This window comes from Salvelinus fontinalis, chromosome 4 (genome assembly GCF_029448725.1).
Source record: "Salvelinus fontinalis isolate EN_2023a chromosome 4, ASM2944872v1, whole genome shotgun sequence".
Classification (NCBI taxonomy): domain Eukaryota; kingdom Metazoa; phylum Chordata; class Actinopteri; order Salmoniformes; family Salmonidae; genus Salvelinus; species Salvelinus fontinalis.
This window is the reverse complement of record NC_074668.1, coordinates 31,136,817-31,158,666: the sequence shown is the minus strand read 5'-3', so window position 1 is coordinate 31,158,666 and position 21,850 is coordinate 31,136,817. Positions and strand designations below refer to the sequence as shown.

The 21,850-nt window shown below is 43.2% G+C and overlaps 2 protein-coding genes across 2 annotated transcripts in view; both read left to right on the top strand.

Moving 5' to 3' along the window:
- Window positions 1-2,249: 2,249 nt before the first annotated feature.
- On the top strand, window positions 2,250-3,934 carry LOC129853516 (transmembrane protein 230-like). Its single transcript, XM_055919643.1, has 3 exons — window positions 2,250-2,662; window positions 2,954-3,076; window positions 3,212-3,934. Exons 1-3 carry the CDS (start codon window positions 2,567-2,569, stop codon window positions 3,350-3,352), a joined length of 360 nt encoding a protein of 119 aa, XP_055775618.1. The 5' UTR covers window positions 2,250-2,566; the 3' UTR covers window positions 3,353-3,934.
- Window positions 3,935-3,996: 62 nt separating this feature from the next.
- Window positions 3,997-21,850, top strand: part of igsf9b (immunoglobulin superfamily, member 9b) — a 64,654-nt gene continuing 46,800 nt past the window's right edge. The window contains exons 1-3 of the mRNA XM_055919641.1: window positions 3,997-5,258; window positions 14,398-14,493; window positions 15,933-16,139. Coding sequence (XP_055775616.1) covers window positions 14,433-14,493; window positions 15,933-16,139 — 268 coding nt within the window. The 5' untranslated portion in view covers window positions 3,997-5,258; window positions 14,398-14,432. The remainder of the gene's footprint in view (window positions 5,259-14,397; window positions 14,494-15,932; window positions 16,140-21,850) is intronic.

Genomic DNA, 21,850 nt, shown 5'->3' with positions numbered 1-21,850 from the left:
GGAAGGTATTCCTAATGTTTGGTACACTCAATGTATGTCTATTAGGACACAGAGATGGAAACAAAGCAGTGAAACACTGAAGTATATAAAACAATAAAGACCTTTTTACATCAGCAGATGTCACCAAGTGCTTATACAGAAACCCAGCCTAAAACCCCAAACAGCAAGCAAGCAATGCAGATGTAGAAGCACGGCGGCTAGGACAAACTCCCTAGAAAGGCAGGAACCTAAGAAGAAACCTAGAGAGGAACCAGGCTCTGAGGGGTGACCAGTCCTCTTCTGGCTGTGCCGGTGGAGATAAGAATACATGGCAATCAAGGCAGCCAGGAGTCATCAGACTAGGTAGTCCTGATGGAATGGTCCTGAAGGCTATATTTACACAGAAATCTATATTTGAGTACAAGCCTCAAGGCAAAGGATGATATATTAGATAACCATATTAGATAATAATTTCAGATAACAATGATTGCCAATTCAATGTGACGTGCTGTCATCGTATGAAAATGAATGTCTAACATGGATTTTATACCATTTCATGTTTAGTTACAAAGACTTTTATGCAACTGTGTAGGGGTGGGAGGTGATCCCTGGATAGTTTTGATTGTTATTTCAACAGAACTTCTTAATCGTATTCGCACACACAACAGGAAGTGACAGATGCAGTAGCTGGAGGTCTGGAAGCCTATCAAGAGTCATGTTAGGTGAACTGTTGCAAAAGCCCTCCCAGCTACCATCTGTTGGTTTGGTTTCTTTTCATATGCTCACAAAAGACACGATTCAAGACTACGCACTATGCTGTGAACATGCACAGTATAATCATGTACGATCTGACAACTACCTCAAGGTGTAGCCAGGGTATAAGTAGCGTAGCTCTAGATAACCCTTCTCTCTGTATGGTTTTCAAAGGTTAGCTTCGCCCTTGGCTGGCTCTGTGTGAACTACAATTCAGACAATGTGTTTTAACGTTTAGAAATGTCAATAATCATCACTTGCGAAACGGTTCTCGAAACATATGGCCTTTATCTTTCATATCAGAGTGAAATACATTTTCAAATAAACAAGATACACTTACTGTAGCAGATTTTCACAGATCCATACTCGGTGTGTGCTTCCAGTTGATGAACTACACTTACTCCCGTTACGCTTACACACAGGTGTTTGGAGCACACTTCTGTCTTCCGTCTGTTTTCCATAAACAAGCACTGTAATATGGAGATATGGCCTTGTGGGAACACTAACCCTAACCCTAAAAAAGGTGTGTGTAGTAATTTAACCTTTTCTTTTTCTTTTTATTTCTCGTTGATATGAAAAATGCACTGAGTGTACCAAGCATTAGGAACACCTTCCTAGCATTGTGTTGCACCCCCTTTTGCTGTGGTGGACCATTCTTGATACACAGGAAACTGTTGATCACATCTGCATTGCTTGCTCTCTGGGGTTTTAGCCTCAGTTTCTGTATAAGCACTTTGTGACAACTGCTGTTGTAAAAAGGGCTCAATAAATACATAATTGATTGATTGAACGGAAAAAGCAAGCAGTGTTGCAGTTCTTGACACAAACCAGTGCGCCTGAAACTTACTACCATACTTTCTTCAAAGACACTTAAATCTTTGTCTTGCCCATTCACCCTCTGAATGGCACACGTACACAATCCATTGTCTCAAGGCTTAAAATTCCTTATTTAACCTGTCTCCTCCCCTTCCTATTCTACAATGATTGAAGTGGCTTTAACAAGTGACATTAATACCGGATCATAGCTTTCACCTGGATTCACCTGTTCAGTCTGTCATGGAAAGAGCAGGTGTTCCTTATGTTTTGTACACTCAGTGTACGTTCCTTATGTTTCAAAAACCATTCTGCAAGCGATGATTGTGTCGGGGGTCTTAGCAAAAGTCCCCGGGGAAGAAGATATCTTCATCAATAGGCGCTAAATGTAGCTTCTATGAATGGGCTGAAGTAAACAATGCATGGGAAGAGGATGCAGAGAAAGCTACACTAGAACCACTACAAAATCACAAAATAATATAATATAAAAGCGCTAACTATCTAACATCAGTGTCACTATTACAATATGTGGACTCACATGTGATAGATCTATTGATTTGATGAAAAGACAGATACTGACATGAGTGTCCTAGCCTACATGTTTTGTGGTCCACTTGAGCTGTACCAACTTATTTTTCAGATGTTATACGGCACCGCCCCTTAGTGGTAGCCTAGCCTAATTCCATTCCAGTTCAGGGACGTTTCGAAGCACTGCGCAGGCGTTGTACAGACTAAACAAGGAAGAGGGCATGAGTGCGGACGTTTTTATTGCAACAAAATGTTATGTTTATGTTCTAACTCCAGATTTGAAAAGGCGGTATCCCTCTTTCTATTTTCATTTGGTTGCAACAGTCGAGAGGAGCTGACAAACTGATTAACACGTTCGTTGCAAGTTGACAACAGTGTATCTGAATAGGCAAGTGTCATCATTGTAGCATTTCTCAATATGAAATGATACAATGTACCGGCTGCCAATGTAACAGAACAATGCAACAGTTTTAGCAAGTCATTTAAAGTAAAGATGAACGCTCTCAGCAGTTTAAGACAAGGAATACTTAACACTAAGGTCAGGTACTCCAAATTATCCAATGATGATGACGGCTACATTGACCTGCAGGTAAGGGCTTTAGTGTGCTAGAATGGGCCTGGTAGGGTTGGAATAGAATCTATATAGGCTTGGTTTTATTTGAAATGAAATGCCCATGGTAATTATGGGATTATGTAGCCTATAGACATAGTCCAATGTTGTTATTGCATCAGACAACCCTGTATATAGAATAATGTTTTCATATCAGTATTGAAAAAAAGCTTTTGGGATGGTTTGGTGATACACATATTACAAAAATGTACCATTCAATGTATTGAACTTCTGTGGTATGTTATTATGAAGTCATGTTTGTCCCCGCAGTTCAAAAAGAGCCCACCAAAGGTCCCATACAAAGCCATTGCACTGGCTACTGTCCTCTTCTTGATTGGCTCTCTTTTGATCACCATTGGAGCCCTCCTATTGGCAGGATACTTTGAAGTCACAGTGAGTATGAACTTTGAGTCCATCGGTACATTCCTGTCATGTTTTACACCAGCACAACAAATAGATTTCACATAATTAGCTTTGACATGTTCCATTGTGTTTCTTAGATATCTTTTTTTTCTTCATTAATTTCAGCATGCTGACCGGACTGTGCCCGTTCTCATCATTGGAATCTTGGTTTTCCTTCCTGGATTCTATCACCTGCGGATAGCTTACTATGCATCGAAGGGCTACCGTGGTTACTCCTACGATGATATCCCAGACTTTGATGACTGAGCCACTCCTAACTGAGGCAACTCCTTTGTTATTTTCATATAACATTGTTGAATAGAGTAAACAGACTGGGATCCAGGGTAGTCCTAAAGCACATGTCCTTTTGATGTTTATGTTCATCATGAAATGTCCATTCACTTTTTGTTCTTTGACTGGATTATCACCATACTTCATTATGAATGACTACTATATTTAGAAAGGTTTGTGTTATTGTTTCTAACAAAGAACATGCACATTTGTATTTATTTCATGAAATTGTTTGCTTTTTTGCTACATATGCATACATTTTGAAAGTTGACTCTTTGTTTTTCTGTTGAAATGTCGCTTATATTTTCCTGGAGGGTTCCTGGTTTGAGTATTTTATGTGATTTATGCCAATCCTATGATCTCCATATTGTGTGCTGCTAGGCCTGTGAGAGTCAAGAAGGAAAAGTAGTCACGCAACAATATAGTGTCTGGTGTAGTTTTCCTCTGGCTGAGTTTGAAAGGCATTGTCACTTGCAATGAAGTCTGTAGTGTATCCATATATTCAATTTAAAGGCATTTGTGGTTGAGCACCAGCTCCAATAAAGACTGTATCATGAACTACTCTCCACTTTTGTGTCAACTCACACCCCCCTGTGGTGTGCCAAAGTTTACTTTGTGGGTAAAATAATAATAATATATATATATATATATATATATATATATATATATATATATATTCTACAGACAACCATTGATGTTGTCTGAACCAAAAGTGTAATATCTGTGAGTGTGAGAGCTGTTATTATTGGATATTTTCTGGGTCAATGGTGCTACTGGTAGTGTAGCAAGTCTACAGTAGTTTTTCCTAAATCAACTGAGTAGGGGGTTGCTACTTGGGCAGGTCTAGGATTACATGTAGTTCTTTGAGGGACAACACTGTTGCATTTGTTCAAAGGAAAACTATCCCACTCCCATATTGATTGTCAAACGTGTGGTGAAGGAATTTTATTGTAACTTTTGTGACAAAGTAGCATATTTTCTCCCAGTAATAACGGCTTTATTAATAAATTGAATATACACGGAAAGACGCATGGAGGAGAATAAAAGCTTAACGCAAGGACTTTTGGATAACATTTTGAACATTTAAAAAAAAAAAGGTATAACTGGTGGATATGCAACATTACATTGCCTTTGTCTACGGACGTGTTCCGTTGCATAACATTTATCTTTTGTCAGGGACCCCGACACGTCCTCTATACGTTGGACTTTCCCACGAAAAGGCGCTTTTGTCTGGAGCGCTCAAACTGAGTGCATGTGGTAGGGAGGAGAAGAAAGATACGACGAAGGGACGAAACCGCGAGAAACGTAGTAGATGAATAGACGACTGTATTCTGTCTACACACTCCGTCATTGCAGTGGGGAACTGGCGGGCATACATCATGTTGGGGTATTTTGAGCAACGTATCATTTAAATGCGCTTTATGGATTCGGATAGTATTTTTCTACTGCTCCTTTTTACAACACTTTGGGTAACTTTGGACAAAGCAACACGAAGAAGAGCAATATAAAAGAATGCTCGGAAACTTTTAAAGGATTCTAAACCAATCTAGGTACTTCTTAGGTTTTTCTCTATCTTTATATGGGATTTAAAACCTGAGAATTGAAAGAGTTTGTGCAACAGCTAAATCTACTAGGAGCTTTTCCTACAACTTCCCTGGTTGTGTTTAACAACTATCATGTGGCGCGCGTGAGACAGTCTGCCACGCTGTTATAAACTATGCGACCACCTGCCTTTGTCGAACACCTGCATTTTTAAGGCAACCTTATCAAACTTTAGAGTAACTAATGAAAGCCCAAATACGCCAACCTGCATGCTGAAAAAAGCAAAGGACCTGATGGACTGATTTTATTCTGGTCAAGTCAGAGAAGTGCCTGAAGCAAGGTAAAGGGACTTTTAAATCGGGCGCAACCTACATGTGAATAACAGCCTCTGTGAGTTTCACACGGGGTCCACTTTTAATGCAAATGTAAATAGGGGCCATTCACATACAATATACTATTATATTAAATGTTTTTATTTCACAATCACATAATTCCTCATTCTAGTTTTAGTCTAGACAAAACTTATGCTGTTGTAGGCTATACTTTTGTCTCGAATATTCAACCGACCATGGAAACAGTCTGACAAGCAGAATATCTCCTGTAGTGCATTGTGTTGACGTCTGTTCTTGTTGATTATTTAGCTCGTGACATGTTTCTTTATCCACTGTAATTACAGATTGATAATTTCTTAAACGTGCGTTAGCATTTACTGTAAGTGAACGTTTAGAGCCAGGCAGATTATTCATAGCCTTCAATAAATTAAGATTAATTAATGCATTACGTTAATGCATACAGAGAACAATGGTCAATCAATCACAGCAGAATAGTAATTTCTTATATAGGTTGGGTCCCTTTCCTATCAGTCCACGTGACTGCACATCAGACAATAGAGGCACCTGTTTTTGCCTGATATGGAGACAATGACATGAGCACCCATGTAAACAAACCATCTAGTTACTTAATTGAGCTCTAAAGTAACCATTTCAGAAATGTTTGTTGATATTTGATTTAATTCTTATTCTTTACTTATTTATTGCATGCAAATATAAGCCTGACTGCTACACATTATCTTTTTCTTTATGTTTGAAAACTGATAAATCAGAACAGCATCTGCTACTAAACCCTCCCATCGCAATTGGTCCCATCCCCCAACGTGGATGAATGCAAAAAAACAACAAAATATGATGTATCATTTCTTACTTCATACTCTGAATGAGTCGCCAGTTCAGTCCGCACATGGTTATTGAGACTGGTTTCATTCTGAAAGACCATGCGTTGTGTCTTTCATTTCTTCTGCTTGACATGGGTATGAGTTTGATCCTGGAGATCTTGCCCTGTTGGCACTGTGGTGCTTCATCATGACACAACGGCATCATTGATGCTAAAAAGTTTAGTTCTCTAACATGGCACTTGTTTCATGATTTAGTAAAAGTTTCCATTATAACAGAATGACGGGGGATTGTTATTGCTAATTTTGTAGATTTAAATATTCAGGGTTTTGACCTTTGTGACCGAAGTCCAACTGTAACACTCAGTTCATTCATGGGCCTTAGTGATTTACCAGACTCTGTGGTTCAATGTTCTGCATACTTGTTTAGAGAAGGTCTAACTTTTTACACTGTTTTAAAATGTTGGGTAATGACTTATTTAGCATTGAGGTGTACTAAAGCATATATAATTGACGTTTTTGTTTCTTGCATGGATTTGATACAAAACCGTTTATAGTTTTTTGGGGAAAACCTAAAGGAGATTAAAGAGAGGGAGCAAAGAAAGAAATATTCTGCTGAATGCCGTGTCAATAGCACCATAGTATAGACATAGCTATTTCGATCTGCAGTGTTGTTGTAAACTCTGAATATGTTCCTCAGTCTTAGACGGTAAGAGTTGACCTGGTTAGGTACAAATTAACCTCCAGAATCAAATGGCTTCTTTTGTGTTGTTTTAGCTATCTTTGGCTCAACCAAGACATTGGGGTAGCATCTTGATTTTGTCTCTCACCTTCTAACAAAACCGACGTAGTCATCCGTGTGAAGTATTCTAGCTCAGATGCAGCAGTCAGCTATCTATGCCTTGAGACACTTTCTGTTCACCTCAGTTCAGTGTCTGTAAGCAGCTTTATGTCCCCATGGTTTGGCCTGAATTAGGATTTGCCTGGCCACCAGAGTTCATAGGGTGGGACAAACCACTAAAGGGCTGGTCAAATTAAAGGAGGATGTCGGTACACAACATATAGACCTAATGGGTCTCAACTGATGCCAGGCTGATCCACTTCTCCACTGAGGGTTTTATAGACTTGATAAGAAACACACTTCTGGAGAGGCAAAATAGCACATTCCAAATTAAGCATTTCACTGTACTTGTGCATGTGACAATAAAACTTCAACTTGAACAGCATAACTGGTGGATATGCAACATTACATTGCCATTGTCTACGGACATGTTCTGTTGCATAACATTTGTCTTTTGTCAGAGACCCCGACACATCCTCTATACGTTGGACGTTCCCACGAAAAGGCACTTTTGTCTGGAGCGCTCAAACTGAGTGCATGTGGTAGGGAGGAGAAGAAAGATACGACAAAAGGACCAAACCGTGAGGAACGTAGTAGATGAATAGATGACTATACTCTGTCTACACACTCCATCATTGCAGTGGGGAACTGGCGGGCATACATCATGTTGGGGTATTTTGAGCAACGTATCATTTAAATGTGCTTTATGGATTCGGATAGTATTTTTCTATTGCTCCTTTTTACAGCACTTTGGGTAACTTTGGACAAAGCAACACAAAGAAGCGCAAAATAAAAGTCTACACACTCCACACAATGAGTTTGTGCTACAGCTAAATCTACTAGGAGCTTTTCCTTCAACTTCCCTGGTTGTGTTTAACAACTTCAACTTCAACTCGATATCAGAGTGCAAATGGTGGAACCTTCAGACCTTTTAAGAAGTAGGAAATGCTTCCTCCGATGTCTCTTTTTCCATTACATCTTGAAATAAGAGTTTGGTCTCAGTACTCCCTCATTGGGTCAAAGTTTAGATTGTTGGCCTAAACCTTTTGCTTTTAAGATTTAGTCTCGTGGGATGTGGAGTGGATGAATTGTTTCCTTTGTTTATGATTTACTAGTAGGTGTGTTCTTTCTTTGCACCTGTGATATGGTCCTCAGTTTGTCAAGTTCCCCCCTCAAACCCAGCTGACCTGTTCTGAGGCCATGGCCCAAGCAGGATTAACCAGGATTACTAAGAAAGTAATATAGCTGCTTATCAGTTCCATCTCTGTCACCACCATCACTGATGGGCCTTGGCCGCTATGCCAATAGGATTTCCTTAGGGTTAGGGTTATGTATTGCCAGATGAGTGGGAGTAGAGAGTAAAACAGGTGGATAGTGTCAGGTAGATTTTTCATGAGTTTGAGGTACAAATTCACAATATTGTCTGGGTGTGATTCTAGCTGCAAAGCTGTGATCTCAATGGAAATCCTTTTGATCTGAACTTTGCCTTCTTTTTTCAGGTCTGCTTTCAGTGGGCTCACTACTGGCCTGGCCTGGGGGGATTATTTCCCTCCACATTTCCACCTTTTCACCTCTTAATGTAGGGCTCTTCAAACTGTGCTGCAGCCTACCTGCTGGTATGTGATCCGGCTTGGCCCTGTTCGTTGTCTTCTCCCTTAGCTCTACTGCAAGTGCGTGACACATTTGGATGGGATAAACTGTCCATGTTATTTATAATGCGATCAAAATGGCAAGCATTCCTGTAAACAGAATGTTCTAGAGGGTTAGGGTACAGTATTTGCTGACATGATTACAACACTTTACTGAGGAGTAGACAACAGTATTGATAGATTATGAGTTTTATGTATGATGTCTCTCTCACAGGTGATGGATGGAAGGGGACAGGTTTGGTATACTGCATCTGTCAGCTGGATCAAAGACTGTCAGTCTGCTAGGCCTAGCAGTGCCAAATAAAAAATGCACCAAGTGTTTGTACAAGCATATCCAGGACAGTGTGCTGCTGACAGGTGCCCTTTAACTTTGAATTCTAATTTGATTACACTATTAAGGTTCGGAGCGGCAGTACTGGATTAGACTAGATGTTCTCAAGGGTGCAGTCCTAGGTAATTTGTCTCATTGAAGACCAGTAAGGGATGCAACTAGTCTTAACAAGGTTAAAAATCCTTACACTGTGTGTATTAGTCTACTGCATTGATTGCCAAACTTATGGGAGCAAAAGCCCAGACTATATGAGTGTCTGTGGTTGTGTATCACCCTCAATGGCTTCTTAGACATTATTATGCAATTTCTGTTTTCCCCTCAGATATCCCCAGGTTCCCCTCTCCTCAGTTCCCCAGACCCCTGGTTCATCTGCTCCCTGTATTGGCAGAGCTGCATTTGTCTGCTATTCAGGACTGTGTAAAAGGACTAAACTAAAGCTAGTTTTTAGTGAAAGGAACTTAAGTTACTGTTGGGCAATATGGACATAATTCGAAAGTAGACATCTAAGCTGATAATTCATAATCATTTACAAGGTGTATTTGTATGAAACCAGCTACTCAAAAAAACTAAAAGAAAAACTCTTGTTGAGCATGTCCTATAAGTGAAATGATGTCTGAATATATGCTTTCAGAAAGAACACTGAGTCCTCTGTTTAGCTAAAAATAGAGAGATAATCATTGTAAATGCACCCAATTTTCTTTTCCATTGTGAGAGGAAAGGCACTTTGACATTATGGAAGATGGTGTACTGTGCATCAGCAGATGACTAGCACTGTCATTTTACATACATACTATCAGTGACCTACAGTATGTAACCCTTCATTACTACATACAATGTATGTAGCGTCTTGAGCTAAACTTGTAGGCCTCATTTGTTTGCATTTAAAGGACTTTTTGCCTTGTTCTGTTGCCATGGGAAACAGGTTGTACCTGAAGCCACAGAATAGTGGTGGGGGCTGTCCTATGTCTCTCCTGTCTACACTTGTAGACTTTGACCCCTACAGGCTCTCTCTGCAGGGTCTGTAGTCTGGACACTCCCCTGTCAACGGGTCTCTCACAAGACATGTCAAATGTTGTCAATAAGCAACATTCAATTCAGTAGGCCTAAAATGTCGGTATTATGAAACAACAACTTGTTTTAAATAGGCTATGCCTAAATACAGTTACAGGCACAATAATTGCTCCCTGTGGGCGTATAATACATACAAGGCATCTTAGACTATGGAGGGTTTTACACACATCCAAACTTTTCACAGGAGCTGGATAAAGCTCCAATATATGTCCACTCACAGTTATACTGCTCTCAAATGTAATGTTTTATAAATATCATGGAACTGTCTCACAGATCATATTTGCACTTCTCCGGAAATAGCAGACTAAATTGCATTGCATTTGAGCCATGTACTGTACATTCTCACCATAAACCCATGGACAGTGAATTTTTATAATAATGTTGTTTTTTTATCAAGTTAAACGAAAAATAATCAACCAAACAATATTGCTAAATATGATCGGCTCAGAAACATGATATCATAAATTGATTCTCTCATTCTATGGCACTCTGTGCAGACTGCACACGTACTGTAGGCCTAAATGTCTTTTTGCATAACATTTGCACATCTACACAAAACACTAGGCTCCTGTCAATTGTAGGGCTGTGACGATACCAATATCGTAATATTCTTTCCATTCTTTCCAAATGTAAACATGAGGTAGACCACACTCTTTGGTCCTTTAAAAACCAACTGTATTTAAAATATTGTGTGCTATAGATGGGTTTGCTGACAACGTCACGAAAACGATGCGCGTGCTTCAAGAGGCAGAAGGCTATGTGTTGTTGTGATTCTGGACAGCCAGATAGTTAGCAACAATGACTACCATGTGGGAAATCGTAAGTGGCTCGTTCCAGCAAGTTTGATCTTGTTCTTGATACCATGTCTTGTGTTGAGGTGTTTTGACTAACGTCATGTCTTTGGTAATATGGCTCAAATTCGCTGTAACGGTGTAACAATGTATTTTAGAGACAACAAGTGCTCATTGTGCAAATTGATTTATGTTATCAATAAACATCGTAGACTAAATATAGTTTACATGTTGTCAACAATCTAAGCCAAGCCTGTCTGTTTTGCACCATTGTTGTACACACATCGGTTTTGTTGCTAATCAACCAACCCGTCTATAGCATGGAAAATAAATAAATGTGACTCTGGATGACAACATAATGATGTTTGTTTCCAACAAAACAGGCTGTTTTTCTAAAGAAGTTAAATCCGCCCTCCAAGTGGCGCACCGGTCTAAGGCACTGTATCGCAGTGCTAGAGGCGTCACTAGAGACTCGGGTTCGATCCCGGCCTGTGTCACAGCTGGCCGCGACCGATAGACCCATGAAGCGCCGCACAATTGGCCCAGCATCGTCCGGGTTAGGGGAGGGTTTGGCCGGCTGGGATGTCCTTGTTCCATTGCGCTCTAGCAACTCCTGTGGCGGGCCGGGCACATGCACTCTGACACGGTTGCCAGTTGGACAGTGTTTACTCCAACACATTGGTGTGGCTGGCTTTGGGTTAAGCGAGCAGTGTGTTAAGAAGCAGTGCAGCTTGGCAGGGTCGTGTTTCAGAAGACACATGGTTCTGGACCTTCGCCTCTCCTGAGTCCATACGGGAGTTACAGCAATGGCACAAGACTGTAACTACCAATTGGATATCACAAAATTAAAAAAAATCTCTATATAATAATGTAAACATTTAAAAAAAGAAGAAGTTAAATCCGCTTTGTGTTTTGTTTCCTTGCCACGATACTAACGATTATCCTGATACTGGTATCATCCTGGCCCTAGTCAATTGTATCAATTCCTATGTGCTAGGAAGATTCTCAAAAACATCCGACATTGATACGGAAGACTGAATAGTTTGTAGTGCGTCTTTGGTAATCGGATGAGTGGCGCTCATTGCAAATGGGGATGGATAGCCTACTTCAGGGTTAGGCAGCTAGATTCAGCCGCAGGCCAATTTTTGTCCGAGTGGATGGTCGGCCAATTGACCACAACTAATACACTGCCAATTGACCACAACTAATCCCAAAAAGAGATTGTATTTGAAAATTACAATCATTTCATAAGTTGATTACATTGAGACGCGATCACCTATGTCTCTTTTTTCTAATTAATGGGAATACCTTTTAGCTGAATTCCTGGTGATTTTACAGTATTTCTTTTACCAAAAACGAAAATCGTAAAGACTTTGGTCGTCCCAAAAAAAATCGCTTTCGGTTTTGGCCCGCCGGCCACCTATTGCCAACCCCTGGCCTACTTGAACAAGCTAAATTCAGATATGTGAATTGTGATGGAAAAAACCTCAAAGCACTCTCAATAGACCATTTAAAAGCACTTTATTCATAGGGTACTTTTGGCTAATGGTCAGGATAAAAAGACACACCTATGCGATGCTGCTAAACCAGCCTTGATTAAAGGGAGGGTAGGCTATGCTTAGTTTTTAATCAAATGAACCAGAATGGGGGGAAACCTATATATTTTTTATGTTTATAAAGACGAGATTCACCGGCACAAAAGGCACATCTCTCCCTCCATGGAAACTGTGGGTCATGGCTAGATAGGTCAAGGACACACCTCAAATATTGCCACTCCTCCCATCTCAGCACAGGTAAATTGCAGAACCTGGAGTTAGGGCTGGATAATGCTAGTGCGGCAGTTTTTACATGATGAAATGGCAAACTAACGTGTGACACTAGAGCACCAAATGTGTCACGTGAGTTGAGTTGGCATAATATGCTGTTGTTAGCTTTCCAAAAATAGCCTCCTTATATTAGTGTAATTAACTTAGACTAGTGATAAGCTGGTATTAGTGGCCCTGAATAAAGTGTGTGGGAGAATACAGTGTGTGGGAGAGTATGTTGGAATGGGGGGGGGGGGTCATTCCAATATTTTCTAAGAAAGGGAAGGGGATAACTTAAATAGTAGATGATTTTAAGATGTAGGTTGCAACCTTAACGCATCACTGGCCAGACAGTGTAGCACAGATTCAGTTTTCCCAGCTTTGTTGACCCATTTTATTGTCAGGCTCTAAACATTTTTCTTTCTAGGAAATTGAATATTGAGCAGTCTGGTTACAGTAACATCCGGTTCATATTCAGTGGGTCGGAGCAGTACTGCACAATGTCAGATATAGAAATTAACTTCATGGCATTTACAGGGTTCTCTTCTCAAAAACTCTGGATGATACAATTTTTTACATTGAAACTCAAGAGGAGAGATTAATTGAATGTGCAATGAAGACTGGGGTTGGGATGAAGACTAGACTGGGTTTGGGATGATGACTAAACTGGGGTTGGGATGAAGACTAGACTGGGTTTGGGATGAAGACTAGACTGGGGTTTGGATGATGACTAGACTGGGGTTGGGATGATGACTAGACTGGGGTTGGGATGATGACTAGACTGGGGTTGGGATGATGACTAGACTGGGGTTTGGATGATGACTAGACTGGGTTTGGATGATAACTAGACTGGGTTTGGGATGACGACTAGACTGGGGTTTGGATGATGACTAGACTGGGTTTGGGATGATGACTAGACTGGGTTTGGGATGATGACTAAACTGGGGTTGGGATGAAGACTAGACTGGGTTTGGGATGAAGACTAGACTGGGGTTTGGATGATGACTAGACTGGGGTTGGGATGATGACTAGACTGGGGTTGGGATGATGACTAGACTTGGGTTGGGATGATGACTAGACTGGGGTTGGGATGATGAGATCTCCTCTATACCATGTTTCTTGTAGGATGACAATGTCTGTATTTCCAATTTCTTTGATGAAGTCTGGGTTCCTGCTCTTTAGGCCAAAGGCAGATGACCTCAGACCTTGTATATTCCAGGTTGAGATAGCCAGTCAGTAAACAGAGATGTCGCTGGTGTTTTCCTCTTGCACGTGTCACGTGTCTATAGCTTTTAGCCCAGTTAGCATGATACCGCAGACCTACGGTATGAGCTGAACCAATCAGAGGCAGAAGGTAAATCTCTTTGACCGTATCAGTGACACACACACACACACACACACACACACACACACACACACACACACACACACACACACACACACACACACACACACACACACACACACACACACACACACACACACACACAAACAGGGCATGATGTCCACTCAGAGGAAATATTTCCCCTCCCAATGCTAGTTTGAATAAGCATGTTTTCCAAATCCCAACCACAGATCAGATATTACATTTGCAGTGTGCAAAGATTATTTACAGAATGCAGTCAGTTATCAAGTGATCAACAGACTGGAATGCAGTTTAAAGTAGGGATTATGAAATACTTTAGGGTTGATGTTAACTTGGACGATTACCTTGGTCTTGTCTGATGCCAGATGCAGTGGGAAGGTCCTTGTACAGTATTGAAGGCTGTGTGTTACTGTATGTCAGAGGTTTGAATTGAATGTGTGTGTTTCTGTGTTTTCAGGTTGGGAGATGTGTGAAGGAGTGTGAGGGACGGCCATGGGATTGGAGAGACAGTGGCTTCTGGGTGTCACCACTGTTGTTGCCCTCTGTCTGCTGCGTAAGTATCATTCTGTACATCTGGGAAGATTTGCTATGCTCATCACATTTTTATTGGTTTCTCTCCTTACACCTGCCTTGCTCTACTAGCTACCCAAGTAATTCACTTCATACATTTATGTTACAATGGTACAACACTGTAGTTAAGTTATACACCTTAAAAACGTATCATGTAAAATGTACCTCTAGAGAAAACCTCTCATCCAATTCACTATCACAGAAACTCTCTCATCTTCCTCTCACTGTTTCTGTCTCTCTGCATCCCTTTCTACCCTTAACTACCAATGTATTTTCCTCTGTAGTTTATACCACTCTCTTTAGATTCATTGTTCACATAGCCCTTGAATCTCATGTACTGGCCAGTGGAATTTTCTGAATTTACTCCCTAGAACATATGATTCACAGCATCATACTGATAAATCTCTGACATCTGCCACTATACACACATGGCCTGGATTGGGGAAAGTGATGAGGAGGGGGTCTGGGGGTCTAGACACAAGTGTGTACAAGGGAATAGGGTGAAATCCTACTCTAAAAAAAAATCTACGGGTGCGGATTAAGATCAATCTGGGATTTATACTGGCCCCATCCCAAAGGCACGCTTCTAGGGGGAGGGGAGTTTTGTGGAGCGCAGGCCATGTGTGGACCCCAGGGGGTGGCGGAGTGGGAGGGAGCGGTGAGGGGCCTGCTGTCCTGCCCTCTATCAGGGAGTGTCCCCCTTTGAGATTAGTGCTTAATCACTAGGCCAGACGAGGTACAGAGACAACACAACACTGCCAGGCACCCGGTTGCAGGCACAGGCTCTCAGGCTCTGGCCCAGGTGTCGTTAATGGAATTGAAACATGTTTAAAGAGTTGCAGTCCAGCGGTCTTGTCACCAAATGGAGTGTCATTGTTTTACATGGCCTCTGTATGTCTGTTTTAAACTAAGCATACTCTGGAGATTAACACAGTCATAGGAAATATGCAGGCTGACATCCAATATTTATTGACATTTAAATATGTTTATGCTATCTACTCTAATCTCTTATCCTTTACTGCATGTTAGTTTCTCAATGTCCTTCCAGTTTTTTTCCATCCTTGCCTTTTGGGTTTAGCCTTGTTTCTCCTGTCTTTGTCCTCCCCTTCCCTCTCATAAAGCAGCCAAGCTGTTGCTGGCTGCTAAACAATTTTATCATCGGTTCTCGGCCCTGCAAAAAAATAAAGTTAATATTTACTCAATATCTTCCTGGAATGTGTAACCAGAAATTCCACAGAATGCATTTTGGAGAAAACTCAGCATGTATCTGGCTCTGCATGAGACTCAAACCTATGTGGAACAGATCCACATGTGGATGTTGACTGTTGACTATTCAGGCATCAACATGTTTTACTGCCGATTCACCAGTCATGCTCAGCCTACCACCATTGTATTATTGCAACCTGTGTGCTTTCTCCTCAGGTACGTCCCAGGGTGTGGAGGTGGTGGTCCGAGCCAGGGTTGGGGGGACTGCAGAGCTAGGTTGCAGTCTTACCCCCCCTTCTACAGGAGCCACCACCCCAAACCTGTTCCCACTGCACGTGGTGGAGTGGGTTCGTCTGGGTTACAATGTTCCCATCCTCATCAAATTCGGAGTGTACGCACCACGTGTGCATCCCAACTACAAGGGTGAGTCCTCTTGTCCCAGATCTATGTCTTATCACTGCTTCTTTCAAATTACACAATGCATAGCAAATACACTGTGGCAATTGCAGTTATACAACATGGCTGAACATTTGATCCTTTTGGGTCTCACTTTGAGTCCTGGTGCAATTGAATCTTTTGTCCTGTTGGTTTATTGGGAGCCATTTGCCTGCATACAACACCCCACTGCAGTCTCTACATTCCTCAGTGTATCGTATGGGAGAAGGACAAAGGAGAGTTTAACCTCAAGAAAAGGACCTGAAAAAGACGCATTTCTCTGATTATATCTGAAGAGATTCTGTGCAATAAGGTCACATTGTCTTAAAACAACTTTCAATTACCTTCCTTTGAGCCTTTCTTTCCCCTCACTAGTAGCTGGCTGGGAATGTGATTTAAGTACAGCTGTTTTGTTTTGAGTGGGGGTGGGGAAGGGGGCTAAAAGGGTATTTATGAATGCTGGGGGGTCTCAGTGGTGAGAATACCTCAAATAGGTAATCCACCCAAACAAGAGCCCTGTAATTACACTGCGTGTCTGGGTGTGTGGTAGGGCCTCCATAGTACCGGAGCAGGGGACTGGGGCAGGGCCTGGGTGAGGACGTAAAAATGTTAATGGATCAGTCAGGGGGGTGGGATGACAGACGGGGCTGTGTGTGGGTGTGTGCGCATGTATGTGTGTATATTTGTGTGTGCATGCATATGTGTGTGAGTGCAAGGAGGGGGGGGGGGGGGGTATGGTTGAATTGAGACAGGCTTGGGTGGGGTGGGGGCTGGTGGTCAGATGACAGTTTTTTATTGGTATTCAGAGGGGTGACACAGTGAAGAGGTTGCTTTGCTGTAAGGAGAATGAATTAAGTATATGAAATAATAGAGTTTTCTTACCTAGAGTACCATAATCCAGTCATTGTCTCTCAGAGAACAAAAGACAAAGGTCTATATCACATCCACCCCTTCCTCTGACGGAGCCCACGCCAGTACTTGTGCCTCCAAAATTCCATATTCTCTCATCTAGGTCACTGAACCTGGCAGGAAGCCTTTCAAGTCCACCTACAGTTGGTTTTAACTTAAAAACAATCAGTAGATGATTTCAGCTATCACACTAAAGATCAACATCTAGGTCACTGACCCTGGCATGCACTGGACACCGACCAGGCTCTGATAATTCAGGAATGGCCGGGAAGAGCACTAACCAACAGATGTCTGGCCGTCTTTCTGACCCACCCATAAACCTCAGTGTTATTGTTTTAAGACAATCATGTGATGCAACATAACCCATAATTCATCACTGAGGCTATGGGGGTAAAAACAATAGAAAAGTAACAACAACAATCTAACGGTTTGTTAGAAATCAAAAAGGACTTGGTTTTGACGAGGGATATTCTCCCTCTCTGTGTGTCTGGGGTCTGCTTAACCCCTGTCTGCCTCATATCCTCTCAGCTCCCCTCCTTTTGGAGGCAGGTGGCAACACGTGAAGCGTATCAGCAGTGCGGATCTAATGTATTCTACCATCAAATTAAAATGTATGGGGGATTTCAGATTGAACCACAGCCCCACCTCACTAGACAGTATGAAACACAACCACTTCCTGATCTTTGTCTCAAGCTGTCTCTATGCTCAGGGACAAACAAGCACAACAAAACCTTTGAGTAATAGGAAGAAATGCCTAACTTTTTTTCATCCTTATTAAGAGTTTATAAGACTGCTCTAACTCTCATGTACAATCTTGCACTGACGCCATCCGCCAGTCTTATAGTGTCTCATGAAAGAATGAGAGGAAGCGTTATTTTGGATGGGGGTATAATAAAGTAATACGTTTAATCTCTAATTGTTCAGATAGGATATCAAGTGTATTTCAGATTACAGTGAGTGCTTGAGGAGTGCTTGCTGTGTCTGTGTCTGTGCCACAGAGTAATGTCCTTCTGTTGACCCCATTAGAAGCCATTCGCTCTGAAACAGACAGATTACTTACAGATTACTTGCAAGTCTTTTATTTCTGGAGAGAAACCATTTTGAAGGAGGCTGCCCAGTGCCACATCCTTCTTCCTCCTTGTCTCTTTTTTAAACATGCCCTGGAGGGCTGAACATCAATCACCTGAGAACAAAGAGGAAGAGACAAATAAATAGTCACTAAAATACTGAAGTAGAGTCAACTCGGCTAGTGAAGTCTGTTGGAGTTGTGCTTTTTGATGAAATGTGTTAGTCCGGGCTGGCCTGTGAGTCTCCATTCACTGGCCGCGCTGTCAGGGGCAATTGCTCTAAAAAGGGAAGATCAAATGTGTCCTCTCCGCTGAATTAAATGAGTGGAGACGGTGTGGAGGGCACACCCTCCTGGGGGTAGAACGACAGCGGCAAAACCCCAGACTCAGCCCAGCAGGCCCCCATCATTCTGTCTCAGTGTGAGCCGTGAACACTGGGGGAGTCATGGCCTTGTTTCGCCCTCATACAAATACACACATTAAAGAACCTCAATTAATGAGCCTTGTTCCTCCACCATCTTTTAATTGGAATTGACATTTTACGTTGGTCAACAATGCCTTACTAAACATGACCCTATTCGACCAACTCAGCCAGGAGAGAGCCAAACAGAGAGGTGGCAGCTGAGGCTGACCCACATGATCCAGCAGCGATCTGTATTTCTACTAAAACTGGACCAGGGAGACGTTTGCTAAACAGTGACACAATATGAGAAGAATGCAGGCTAGACCCTTGGATCTCATGTTCTCCAGCTCTAAGTTACTCCGTCAGGACAAAGGTTCTGTTTCTTCATCTCACAGCGCTGTAGGTGTGTCCCATGGGCCTGGAATCAGAGCAGGGGGAATGAGATCAGGCCCAGTATTGTGCTGCCTGGGAGCTTTTGTGTGAAGTCCTTCCTTAAGGCCCAAGTACTGCCTGGGAGGTTCTACCTTATCCCAGACCTGTCCCAGATTTGGCTTGAGTTTCACACAGGAGAAGAGAGGAGCTTTGGTTGAGCCAGGCCTCTGTTACCTACAGATATAGGATCTTAATCTGAGTTAATCTAAGTTTCTCACAGAAGGAAAATAATCATGCAGCAACAGGAAATGTGCATTTTTGTTTGGATTATCATTTAAAAATATTAGGGGTTGATGCAGTTTTGGATAGGGAAAATCAAGTCTGAAATGTTAAAGTGGAAAGTTTAAACCTTGAATACACAACAAATTTGCATTTCCTGCAACAATAGGATGATAAAATTAAGATACAACACCTGTACTGTTGGAAGAGTAGTTTACAACAAGGAGAGGGTTATAAATTGAAAGTATCAGAACTCAGGATAAGACCCAGATGCAGACAGCTAGAATCACAGATGTTTATTGACCAAATAGGGGGCAGGCAAAAGACAGGTCAAGGTCAAGGGCAGGCAGAGGTCTGTAATCCAGGGCAGAGTCAGTAAGGTACAGAACGGGATCAGGGCAGGCAGAGGTTCGTAATCGGGTCAGAGTCAGGCAGGTACAGAACGGCAGGCAGGCAGGTTCGGGGTCAGGGCAGGCAGAATGTCAGAACTGGGAATATTAGGAAACAAAAACTTGAGAAAACAGGAAGACGGGAAAGCATGCTGGTAAAACCTGACAAGACAAACTGGCAACAGACAAACAGAGAACACAGGTATAAATGCACAGGGGATAATGGGGAAGATGGGCAACACCTGGAAGGGGGTGGAGACAAGCACAAAGACAGGTGAAACCCATCAGTGTGTGACAGGACCCCCCCCCCCCCTCTAGGAGCGCCACCTGGCGCCCTGCCCGGGCACATACCTGGTTGACCAGGGGGCCGGCGGTGGAACTCAGCAATGAGTGCTGAGTCCAGGATGTTCTTAGCAGGGACTTAGCACCTCTCCTCTGGGCAATAACCCTCCCAGTCAACCAGGTACTGGTATCCCCTGCCACAAGGTCGAATACTCAGGAGGCGCCTCACCGTGTAGGCCGGATGGCCGTCGATGAGATGGGGGAGAAGGGTGGACCTGGAAACAGAAGATAAAGGACAGTGAGACACGGGTTTTATCTTGGACACACAAAATGTAAGATGGATACGGAGGGTGTGGGGCAACAGAAGGCGAGCAGCAGAGGGGCTAAGGATTTTAGCGATGGGGAATGGGCCGATGAAACGGGGGGAAAGTTTACGGGACTCCACTCGGAGGGGCAGGTCCCGAGTGGAGAGCCATACTCTCTGCCCGAGCCGCTAGCGGGGAGCAGGGGTACGATGGCGATCCGCTTGTTGCGATACCTGGATGTGGTCTTCAAAAGAGCAGCCCGGGCTCTCTTCCAGGTATAGCGACAGCGGCGGATAAACATCTGGGCAGAGGGTATGCTGAATTTGTCTTGCTCGGGGAAGAGCGGGGGCTGATATCCCAAGGAACACTCAAAGGGCGAGAGACCAGTGGCCAAGCAGGGAAGGGTGTTGCGGGCGTATTCCACCCACACAAGTTGCTGGCTCCAGGTGGTGGGGTTTGTGGAGACGAGGCAACAAAAGGCTGTCTCCAGGTCCTGATTGGCTTGTTAGATTGGGGGTTGAAACCAGAGGACAGGCTGGCCATCGACCCAATCGGAGACCATGTCGCCCGGAAGTCCATGGATCCAGAAGATGTGCTGCACCATGAGCTGAGCCGTCGCCTTGGCTGAGGGTAACTTGGGAAGGGGAATAATATGGATGGCTTTAGAAAACCTATCCACCGCCGTCATGATAGTAGTGTTGCCGTCTGCTGGTGGAAGCCCGATATATGGGATCAGGGGCGGTGAGGAACAGGGAGTGGTTGAAATAGGCCAGCCATATCTTGCTGCAGAGTCTTATTTTGTGCAAAAACCGTGCAGGCGGTGGCGAATGCGGAGACATCCAGCACCATGGAAGGTCACCAAAAGCGTCGCCGAACAAAAGCCAGGGTCTGACTGGAGCCTGGATGGCAGGTCAGTCTAGAGGAATGTGCCCATTCCAGGACCGGGGAACGGGCAGAGTCGGGGACAAACATCTGGTTAGCCGGAACCCCTCCGGGTGAATAACAGGGCCCAACGAGCCTGCTTAGAGTTGAGGTGCTTGGCGGTGCGGAGATATTCCAGGTTCTTGTGGTCCGTCCACACTAAGAATGGGTGTTCTGCCCCTTCCAACCACTGCCTCCACTCCTCCAACGCCATCTTGACAGCGAGGAGTTTTTGATTTCCCACATCATATTTCCTCTCAGCAGGGGTAAGACGATGGGAGAGGAAAGCGCAGGTGTGCAGCTTTTGATCCTGGGCAGAACGCTGGGACTGGACGGCCCCAACTCCGACATCCGAGGCGTCAACCTCCACCACAAACTGACGGGATGGGTCCGGATGGACTAAGATGGGGGCTGTAGTGAATCGACGTTTGAGGTACGAGAACGCCTGGTCAGCTGTTGGAGACCACGTGAAGGGAACCTTGGGAGAGGTGAGTGCTGAGAGGGGGAAGCCACGATGAGGTAATTCTGGATGAAGCGGTGGTAGAAGTTAGCAAAGCCCAGGAAACATTGCAGCTGCACTCTGGATGTGGGTTGAGGCCAATCCACCACCACTCTCACCTTGTCTGGATTCATCTGTATATATCCTGCAGCGATGACGTATCTAATGAAGGAGATGGTGGAGCGATGAAGGACTTGTCTGATGTGGAGGACGTGTTCTTGAGCTGACCGGGAAAAGACCATGATATCGTCGAGGTAGACAAACACGAACCGG